Below are 10,415 nucleotides of genomic sequence, written 5' to 3'. Positions count from 1 at the left end.
ATAAGATCATAAGGCTATCCGCACCGAGCACCGCTAAACAGCCCTGCAGCACGCGGTGGTGTACTGCGCGCTCACACCATGCGCCTGCAAACGGCTCTGCAGCACGCACACGCGCCTGCCCACCGCTACTTCCAGTGTACCGGCCGCACAGCACGCTAAACACTGTAGCGGAGAGAGAGAGAGTTGGTGAGAGAGAAAGGGGATGGAGGGGAATAAAATATGAAATAGTGGGTATAGAGTATGAAATAGAGATAACATGGGTGCGAAAAAAATAGATATAGAGTAGAGAATCTCGATGACTAAGATATAATATTCCTTTTAGAGTACGGAGGTAGAGGTTGACGAGTGCGGATAGCCTAAGATGAGCAGCAGAGAGATTTCTGTTTGCTGTTGCATTTTCGACTTGGTGGGCCGTTGGGTCTGCCTATTCGTCGGTCCAACTTATGGCCCATTTAGTTGCTTCTGATGTATAGTCCATAATCCTCCTCCTTGTAATTTGGTAGCCCATAGCTTAGCTGTCCTCGGGGCGAGTTTGAGTCAGGTCGGGTACTGATCCAGTTCTGGACAGTATTCCGTTTTGTATTTAGTCGCTTGTAGCCAAAGATTTGGCCTTGGTTTATAAGTTATGGAGATACCTTCCATGTAAAAAGAAAAAGAAAAAAGAAAAGATAACCCCGAAAATGGAAATTAGCATTCCATGAGAAGTAAGCATCATCGGTATTAAAAAGTGGGACAACTAGAGTCTCAAATCAACATTACTTTGCTTGTAAACCATCACATTACATGTCGTCCAACAAACATTGACATACCATTTTCCTGAGTCACTGCAAATGGCCACACACACGAACCTGTTCTTTCCGGAAGAAACCTCGATCCAAGAAAACTATGAAGTAAACCAACCAACCAACCAACCATACCGTCTAGAAAAGGAACAAACTGAACAAGAACCTGTAACTACTCAAACTATTTTACACAACGGGGAAAAAAGAGCTTAGCTTCGGAGTCAGCGTCGATTTGCTATACTGAAGGAGCTGACTTTCAATGGTGTAGCAACAACAAGCGGAGCTTCTGGAGAGTCACTACTTGCAAACTTCTCGTGCATGAAGCGGCTGTCGACAATCGATTCATCCTTGAGGACAACTTTGTAGCAGTAGCAGCTCTTGAGGCCCTGCTGATCACGGTAGCACTCATGGTTGCTGTCCTTGACTTGCTGGAAATTCCAAATGACACTGAATTTGCCGACTGTAGCAACAAGGTGCTTTTCCTGCTTCCCGTTCTCCGTTACCTGATGAAATCAATTGAATGCAGAGGAACAGACATCAGAACAAATTCTGAACTATATTGAAGCATCAAGGAACATAAAATTCATAAGAAGCCAATACACTAGAAACGATCACACTAAAGCAAAGTTTTGCAATGACGCACTTGGCTACTCAACTGTTATAACATTCTAACATTACTAATTTACTATGCAATAAACTGGAACTGCGAGTTACCATTACAGGCAATGAGAAGTGTTCAAGGTGAGATTCATAAGCAGCCAATTTACAAGCAAATGATCACAATAAGGAAATGACGGTCACTACTACATAGAATTTTTGCAATGCAAATGCACATCACTTCACTAAAAATGGAATGCACATGACTGCACTTGGATGTAGTGCTGTACCCAACTGTTGCAACATTATATGCAATAAACTTGAACTGCAAATTACCGTTACAGGCAATGAAAGTGTCCAAAGGTGAGATATATTTAAAAGTGGTCTTTAAGCAAGGTTATTTTTAGAAGTATAAGCAAGGTTATTTTTGCCTTCTGAATTGTTGAATCCGCTTCTCAAGGTTAAGTAAACAACTATAACATGATTCTACAAATGTCAGATTAGGAACATAATTATCGCCCCCTACTTCAAACATGTACTTCTTACTACGTGCTGAGATCATGCTGTTAAAAATGAGGACAAAACAATCACTTCATACTAGTTGTTACCACTTCGAGATAAAACATGAATAAGCATTCATATGCATAGAACAAAGGGTGAACAAGTTCTTTCCTCTGTGAATTGGCATTTAATTGGTACAGAGTTACTTCTTGTGAGAATAATTCCATTACAGCTATACAAATCACTTGCATAAATTAGTTAGTGCAGCAATGAACTGTTACTGTGACCAGGACCAGAGAAATCTAGACAATTCACTTATCATGCATATCTGAATTATCATTCTATTTAATTTTACTAGATTAACTACAGGGGCATCTATTATTATGTGCTCAGAACAGGAGATTTGAACTTACCCATGAGAATTGCCCGCCATGGAATTTGTTGTCAGTCCCTGCTAAAATTGAATCAAGTGGAGTGAGCTTCAGCAGCCTTGGTGCAGCAATCCTATTTCCCATACGGCCACTAAACCCAGTCTTTTCTTTTCCATCTTTGTCCTTGAAGATGGTGCATATCAAGATCAAGTATGTGTCAGTTGTTCCCAAAATCCATTTCCCATCATAAGTAACATCCACATGTGTAATTGGAGACCCAAGCCCTGGGAATGCTGTTTTCGCCATACGCATCGAGCTCTTAGAATAGAGTCTAATCTTCCCATCCACAGAACCAACAACAATTGAACCATCCCCAGTACTTGCAAAGCAATTGAAGTTGGTGCCTCGCGAGAACTGATGACCCTGTGACCAGTTCAGCACTGGTGACTCTGATGAGCTACCGATTGTCTGCACCCTGCCTCTGGCGTCGCGCATATCCCATCTACACAACCTGTTGTCATCCAGGCCTAAGAATGTCGACCCAGAGGGTTCCAACTGCGCCCCCTTACTGTCATTGGCAATGTCTCGCATTGTGATATCAACTCCATCCTTCTCAAACCGCCATTCGGCGACAACCTTCCCAGTCTCAATATCGAGATGGTGGACACCACTGGAATGCAGAGCCTCTCCTGGGCTCATCAGCAGCATGTTAGTCTCGCCGCGCATCAGCAGGGCCTTCTTCGGTGTCGAATAGGCGCTCCCACTGCCGCCACGGCCTCCCGAGATCCTCACCGACGCGCCCTTCCCATGCAAGCCGTGGCGGAAGTTCTTGACCACCTGTATCCCGGCGCCACCGACCAAGAAGCTGTTGTCAAGCGCCCCAAGCGCGAGGCTCTGGATGCTGTCGCCGTCGCCGGCCTCCTCCTCGAACTCCTCAAGCAGGTCCTTCGCTGGTGCTGCGGCGGGAGGGGTGAGGCTTTCCTCCGCGTCGGCCCAAACAGCGTCGTCGGCCTCGGCGGGCAGCGCCCACGCGGCGAAGTCGGCGCCGAACACCTCCTTCCGCCCCTCGTCCGTGGACTCGACCCCGTACGTGTTCTCGAAGAGGCAGCGCTCGTACTCCACCCTGAACCGGCGGAATTCGGCGTCGGTGGGCAGTCGCAGAGCCCATACGGAGCGGCTCGCGGCGAAGTCCGCCCGGCGCTGCGCGGGGATCATCTTCAGCTGGAGCGCCAAGTCCACGGGCGCGGAGACCCGCGGCCCCGGCCCGACCTCCAGGAACCACCTGGGGGAAGAGTCGTCGTCGCTCGATTTGTCGACGAAGGCGTAGGTCGCGCGGCGCTCGGCGGGCACCCAGTGCGCGGAGGGCGAGGCTCCGCCGACGTGGAGGTAGAGCTTGGTGGAGGCCGGACGCTGGCACTTGAGATCCAGCGACCTGAGCTTGGCGTCGATGGCCTCAAGCGACGAACGGGTGGCGGTGCGGAGGAGGTCGTCGTCGCGCTGCCCCGCGTTCGCAGCGGCCTCCGCGATGGGTGATCGGGCGTCGTAGTCGTCCTCGTACTCCTCCTCTTCGTCAGAGGAGGTGAGGTCGATGTCCTCGCGGCTGTGGGAGCCGCCCATGTCGGTTGCGGTGGAGGGGAATTCGGCTCGGGAGTTGCGAGACGGGCAATTGGTGATAGAGGCGGGGAAAGGGAATTGGTGATAGAGGCGGGGAAAGTGAGGTCGGAGTGGCGGGGAGCGTGTATAAGTACGCTGCAGGAGCGTGGATGATGGTCGGTGCGTGTGGCGGCCGCGACGCGCCCCACGCGCCGGGGACGGCGAGGCCGACGAGGTTCCTTCGCGAAGGGGGCGAAGTGGTTTTCTATTTTTTTTAATGGTGATATTTTTTAAGAAATACTCAAGCACAGATGCCTGCTTATCCATCAGTCGACGGGCTCACGAGAAGATGAACGATTGACTAATTAACTCTGAACGCTTTGCCTAGTCAGACACCGGCCGGCCAGCGATCTCTCCCAGCCAGCCAGTCACCGCGTGCTGGTCCACTGACACCGCTAGATAGCTCAGGGGCGCTTCCACATCGGGGGTTCCTGATCCGAAGAATTTTGCAAAATGACACTGTAGCGCTTTTCGTTGTTATTTGACAATTAGTGTCTAATCATAGTCTAATTAGGCTTAAAAGATTCGTCTCGTAGATTTCGTCCAAAGATTTGATGTGATGAGAAATCTTAAAAAATTTGACAAAATGGAGTGGAACTAAACAGGGCCCAGGTCAAGCAAGTAAGGGGCGGCGGCCCGGCGCGCGGGTCGATGCTTTTGCGGCTGCAGTTGCACACTTACACGACGAGGCAGGACGGCACCAAGGGCTGGCTAGCTCGGAGCACTCGGCGGAGCAAGAGGTTGAAGATGACTGAAGCTTATGCAAAATCTCAGGCAACTGCTGTGGAGACGCACCCTATTTTTTATTTAAGCGAATGACTTTGGGTTTGATTTTTTTTTTCTTTGAGGAAAACGATGGATTTTGATGAGAGAGAGCTGACTAGGAAAGCCAGCGGTGGGCGACTGGGCGTTGGGCCTGGGTCTGGCGAAAGCTGGGTTGGGCCGTGGAACCATAAGGCCCACGTGAGTGTGCGACTCGTCTGACACACAGGCTATATGGCCCGCCCGTGTCTTCCTCCTATCGCCTCCAACTCCACACAAAACTAGAAGCTTCACTTCACTCTGCCCTCCGCCGCCGCCAACGCCGCAGCAGCTGCTGCCGCAGACTGGAACTTGGCGGTGCTACTGCACGCGACTGCTCTCATCTCGTTCCCGCGCAGGTAACCCCAAACTCTCTGATCCAGCCTCATGTCTGATTCCACATCTGTGTTAGTCCCCCAAGGTTTTGGAACCCTAGAAGCGTAACTGTTGGTTGTCGACGCCATGTCCTCTCGGTCCGTGAGCTGGTCGCGCGCAATTTTGTGGTTTAATTTCGTTAGTTTGATTCGGTGTTTCGATCGGCGTAACCCTTTTGTTTGAGTGGTCATACTGTGCCCATCTTGTGCTTAGATTGGAGTTGTTGCGCGTTCGCGTCGAATTCGCCTGACGTTTATATTATTGTTATATCATGCGATTTATCATGCAATCGCCTGTTTCCCTGTTCCGTAGGGCTATTCCGCTGTTCCTTTGAAAAAATTGAAAAAATGACACTCGAAAGATTGACTCCTTGATTACCATGATACTCGGGTGGATGACAAGTGGGTTCATCTGTGTCTATGAATGTGGGTCCAGTGTCAAATCTGCAAACGACCGATGTTTCGAGTCCCATGTTTGCAAATCGCTCGTTCCTTTGGGTCAGTAGAGTTACCTCTTTGGTTTAGGGATTAGGGATCTAGCTTTGCTTGCAAGGATCGGAAATTGTTCAGTCTTCCAAATATGATTCTGACCACTCTGTTGTAAATTTGCGATGTGTCACTTTATGCTGTAGCAGCGAAGCATCAGCTGCTACTTATTTTTGTTTAGAACATTGTTGAATTATGAATCTGGTTGGCTATTCATACTGGGAATTGTGGCAGGTGGTGTCTGTGTGATGTTCTCTGGGATATGTCTTGATTTCTGATACCCACATGTCTTGATTTCTGATACTCACCCCTCACCCTTAGTATCTTTTGGACATGAAAATTGTTTATAGTGTGTTCTTTTGGTTAATTGTTTGGCAGTACTAATTTGAATTAACTCTATTGTTTTCCTCTTGTGACTAAGTTCAGGATTTGTTCACTATGGCCCGCGTGTATGTTGGCAACTTGGATGCACGTGTGACTTCGGGGGAACTCGAAGATGAGTTCCGTGTGTTTGGAGTTCTGCGAAGGTCACTTTTTGTCAAACTTTATCCTGGTTTTGTATAGATATGTTTTTCATAGTTTTTTCATGTTTTCCCATGAAGCTTGAAGGCTTGGCAAGCCAACGTAAGAACCTTGTCATTCATATGGTGATGAAACCCAAGAGAATAGCTTTATGATGTTTTAGTGATTTATTTATCATCTCACTAACTTATTGGAGAGGAATAGTTCAGAACCAACTTTGATTTCACTTTGCTCATATTTTTCTTCTTATGTTTGTGTGGCCAACTTCCTTTCCCAGTTTGTTAAACTTGTTTCATTCACCGTGATATTTGACTTTTCAAGGGCTTCGGCTGCCTTATAAAAGTTATCAATTGCAGTGGTGTAAAACTATGCAAACTTGATCGTCCAACTATTTGTCCGCAGAGGTGCTTTGTAATGTTTATTTATGTCCATTGTGCATTCTCGTCCAACTATGTCTTATTTTAAGAAAAAATATTTTGGATCTTTTAGATGGTGGTATGCAGTCATACGTATCTTCATGTTGGATCTAGTGAGATGGATAGGTTTTACTTGTTATGTCCTTTACAACTTCTTTCTTTATGAGATGAAGTGTGTTGTTTCACCTGGCGCAGTTCGCTAACTGTTGTTCTCAATGCAGTGTTTGGGTCGCACGTAAACCACCTGGCTTTGCATTTATTGATTTTGATGACAGGAGGGATGCAGAGGATGCTGTTCGTGATCTAGATGGTATGTTAGCAGTGTCTTCTGGTCGAACTTGTTTGAAGCTCTGCCTGGACACTTTAGTTTTATAAAGAGAAATCCTGTGATTGTTCGAAAAGTTGTTCAATGAGGCGTGTATTAAGAGCTTGCTTCTATATTTGGCATTTTTTGGGTGAATGGAGTAGCATTTTGATTGTTCTGGATTTGCAATTTGTTACTCTTACTCCTCACTTTGCTCTTACATATTGTTGGCATTAACTATACTTTGGTGCATGGTTTCTAAAATAGGTAAGAATGGATGGAGAGTTGAGCTATCTCGTAATTCCAGTGGTCGTGGTGGTCGTGATCGGTATGGTGGATCTGAGTCGAAGTGCTATGAATGTGGTGAGACTGGGCACTTTGCACGTGAATGTCGTCTGCGCATTGGTTCTGGAGGTCTAGGCAGTGGAAGACGTCGCAGCAGGAGCAGGAGCCGCAGCCGAAGCCCTAGATACCGCAGGAGTCCAAGCTATAGTAGAAGGTAACCATTTTTTTTACTTTAGATTTCAGTTGTAAATTAACTCTCAAATTTTATTGCTCAACCTTGAATGCTTCTTATATCTCTCTTTGGTAACTGATACTATTCTGCTTTAATGCCCTTCTATTGTAGATTCATTCATTATGGGCTTGGCTTTTGGCTAGCCAAGCCTGCGATTTGCTACTTTGCCAAAATTGTATTTGTCATTTAGCAGGCTTCTCTAATTCTTTCTTTTAATTACCTTGTACAAACCAGAATTAAATTAACTACTCTGCTTGCAGGAGCCATAGCCCTCGTTATCGCTCTCCAAGGCGCCGTAGTCCTTCGCCAGCTCGTGGCCGCAGCTATAGCAGGTCGCCGTAGTACAACTGCAACAAATATGTATCTCCCTTGCTAATGGGTATGCGAATCAGTGAAAATACAATTCTATGTTCCTGGACAGCTTTATAGAATACATATATCTCACATTGTCATGTGCTGTTATGCAGAGGTAATGATGGCTTGGTACTGGTGTAGCAGGAGCTAGGACTGAAGCCCGTGCTTGATTCTTCTGTGTGAGAACTTGGTCCTTGGTTTGGCTGTCAGGAACAAATTTGGAACTGTCGTCAACTGCATGACTTCAGTTCAGGTTTAAAACCTTATCTAGCTTAATTGTGATTGTCTTGATTATGCCATTAAACTTTTAATATTTGGATGTATTATGCCACTAAGACATATTACCTTTCTTCTCTGTGTTAAAAAGGCATGTTCTGCTTAAACGACTCGGCCAACTACGGCTCTCAGTTGTAGTCTTCATGGTTTTGTTCTTCCATTCTTGGCATGTCCTTACCTGCAAACGAATGTCAACCTTCCATTACTATCTGCCTTCGATGTTTCATCATGAAATTCTTCACCGAAGATGCTGCTTCTTCACAAATTAGTAAATATCCTTTTCCCCCATATAGCTGATAAGGTTTGAGTGTACTGAGCAATAACAAATGCAGCTCGCGAAAGTAAGGCCCTTGATTTTCATCATAGAAACAAGAGCAGCTATTTTAATTGCAGCACTCACGTGAAAATAAATCTACTCTGCATGCTATGGATTTGGGGCGAATGAAGTGTGTGTGGCCAGCTGCACCTAGTTGGGCATCCAAGGAACTTAGTCAGGCTGACTTCAGCAAGAGGGGCAGCCTTTGACTAAACTTGTTGGTTTTATTTCTTGTGGTTTTGATTCTTCACTTCTGTTCCTTGTGTGTTCTGCCTTCATTGCACCGCATTGGTAGTGGTCGAATAATGCTTCTGCCTGTGGTAAGTTATTCTTGGTACAATGGCTCTTCTTTTTCTCCTGTTCAGTGTATGTTGGACTTTCTGATAGAGTTGCTGTCAATTGTAGTATAAATATGTTTCCTCTGGAAGATGATTGTAATAATTCTATGTAAATACTCTCAGAAAACATACACAGATTTGAGGTCTAATCTGCTCTTGCAAATGATTTTTTAAAAAGATCATTCCAGTGCTTTGGTATTTCCTAGTCTTCTTCTGAATGCTTCATTTGGACAATGCTGGACTTCTGCATCTGTGCAATAGTGCTTTGGTATTGCTTGGCATTCACGTTGCATTTTAAGGTCACTTTTCCTTGCCCTCTTTGTTTGTGGTTGCTATACATATGTCAACTCGGTATGCTGGAAGTACATTGTTTCAGTTTGGTAAATCTGGGTAAATTCATGGAAATTACTTTTTGGGCTAGATCCTCGCCCACGTATTTTGATGGTACGCAATTGTTTTGTTTTAAAACGTTTTGAGGCAACAGTATATATAGTCATGATGCCTGTCTCCATCTTTGGAGTCGGTGTGTCACGCTTATTTTTGTGTGGTGTGTCGTGCGTGCCCAGCTACCTCTCTTTGCCCTTTTTGTTTGGGCTGGTTTGACTTATAAGCAATGGCTGAAAGTACTGTTGGCTGATTTAGTGTGAGAGAAAAATATTGTTCGTTGACTGATAAGCCATGACTTATAAGTCAAATACGACCGAGCGAACATGTTGGGTACTGTTTGGCGTGAGATGCAGCAACCCACATGGGGCACACGCTGGTATTTCTGTGCTAACGAAGCACCTCGTTATGCCTTCGCTGTATTGAACATGCTCCTAATTTTACATGTGAAGCCAATAGGTTCCTAATTTTAGTTGTCACCATCTCGTTTGTGCTAGTTTTGGCCTGAATATGTGATTATCAATAGATTGGAATGGAACAAAATCACGCTGGACCAGCTTGAAGGTCTACAACTGGTTGCCCTTTCGAAATTGTGCGCTGAAAATTGCACATTTTTCCAGCATGCAACCGAAAACAAATGTGAGCAACTTATCTGTCTGAGCTTAGCTTTGGCTTATGACTAGTTATCACGGACATTACTCCTTGTAAATTGGATTTGTCTTTTTCGTACATTTTAGTCTTGCCTCTCGACGACTGGCTATCTCAATATCACGTTGAAGACATCCATTGTATAGGTGACTTGGTGAGCATAAACGAAACATGTGTTAGAAGTGAATGTAAATGAACAAGATTTGGAAGAACAGTTAATTTCATTGATCTCTTAGATATATATACATGTGAAGGGGTGAGTGGAAGGGACATAACTGTTCACAAAGGACAATATGCCCTTTGAGACTAAAACTAACTGTCTAATTATGTAATTGATGGATAAGATCACTTCGTGAAGAGACACATGTTCGTCTGTAGACGTCTGTTTGTATGTAGGTGTCATTTCACAGCACTTCTCTTTGATCGAATCTTCCTTGAGATCAATGTAGCTATAAGCTAAAATTCCTTGAAAAATCAGAGGAATATATGGATATTCCATAAAACTCCTTTAAACCTTATTGAAAAATAAGGAGAGAATAGCATATTTATGTGTGATCTAAATAAATCACTATGTTATTGGTATCCCATTAAAAATTCTAGTGGGAAAAAATATTGGAGATATGACATAAAGATAACTCCCTCAAGGGAAAAATATGAGTAGCAATATAAAGTGATATGCCACTAAAACTCCTGTAAAAATCCAGTGGGAAAATTAGGAGAAAAAGGACGTCATATTATTGGTATTGCCTTTTGGATAATTCACATGAAAAATATT

The 10,415-nt window shown here is 44.8% G+C and overlaps 2 protein-coding genes across 3 annotated transcripts; one reads left to right on the top strand and one right to left on the bottom strand.

Moving 5' to 3' along the window:
* Positions 1–737: 737 nt before the first annotated feature.
* On the bottom strand, positions 738–4,116 carry LOC136467889 (protein CYPRO4-like). Its single transcript, XM_066466696.1, has 2 exons — positions 2,294–4,116; positions 738–1,285 (listed from the first exon to the last, which is right to left on the bottom strand). Exons 1-2 carry the CDS (start codon positions 3,866–3,868, stop codon positions 1,004–1,006), a joined length of 1,857 nt encoding a protein of 618 aa, XP_066322793.1. The 5' UTR covers positions 3,869–4,116; the 3' UTR covers positions 738–1,003.
* Positions 4,117–4,900: 784 nt separating this feature from the next.
* On the top strand, positions 4,901–8,751 carry LOC136464669 (serine/arginine-rich splicing factor RSZ21A-like). 2 transcript variants are annotated; one of them, XR_010761242.1, is made up of 7 exons: positions 4,901–5,064; positions 5,992–6,092; positions 6,725–6,813; positions 7,075–7,306; positions 7,585–7,703; positions 7,792–7,931; positions 8,046–8,751. XR_010761242.1 is itself a non-coding variant. In XM_066463632.1 (6 exons), the coding sequence occupies exons 2-5, from the start codon at positions 6,004–6,006 to the stop codon at positions 7,664–7,666; spliced, it is 492 nt and encodes a 163-aa protein (XP_066319729.1). In that variant the 5' UTR covers positions 4,901–5,064; positions 5,992–6,003; the 3' UTR covers positions 7,667–7,703; positions 7,792–8,039. The 2 variants fall into 2 exon arrangements, 1 of the variants encoding a protein (XP_066319729.1); XM_066463632.1 differs by lacking the exon at positions 8,046–8,751 and having other exon boundaries at positions 7,792–8,039.
* Positions 8,752–10,415: the final 1,664 nt, after the last annotated feature.

The sequence above is a fragment of the Miscanthus floridulus genome, chromosome 7 (assembly GCF_019320115.1).
Source record: "Miscanthus floridulus cultivar M001 chromosome 7, ASM1932011v1, whole genome shotgun sequence".
NCBI classification, from domain to species: Eukaryota; Viridiplantae; Streptophyta; class Magnoliopsida; order Poales; family Poaceae; genus Miscanthus; species Miscanthus floridulus.
Note: the sequence above shows the minus strand (reverse complement) of the source record. Positions and strands in the feature narration are given on the sequence as shown.

Coding starts and splice junctions, on each gene's coding strand:
- LOC136464669 (XM_066463632.1), top strand. CDS start 6,004: ATGGCCCGCGTGTATGTTGGCAACTTGGATGCACGTGTGACTTCGGGG. Junction 6,814..7,074: donor TGCTGTTCGTGATCTAGATG/GTATGTTAGCAG, acceptor TTTCTAAAATAG/GTAAGAATGGATGGAGAGTT. Junction 7,307..7,584: donor AGTCCAAGCTATAGTAGAAG/GTAACCATTTTT, acceptor CTCTGCTTGCAG/GAGCCATAGCCCTCGTTATC.
- LOC136467889 (XM_066466696.1), bottom strand. CDS start 3,868: ATGGGCGGCTCCCACAGCCGCGAGGACATCGACCTCACCTCCTCTGAC. Junction 1,286..2,293: donor ATGGCGGGCAATTCTCATGG/GTAAGTTCAAAT, acceptor TGATTTCATCAG/GTAACGGAGAACGGGAAGCA.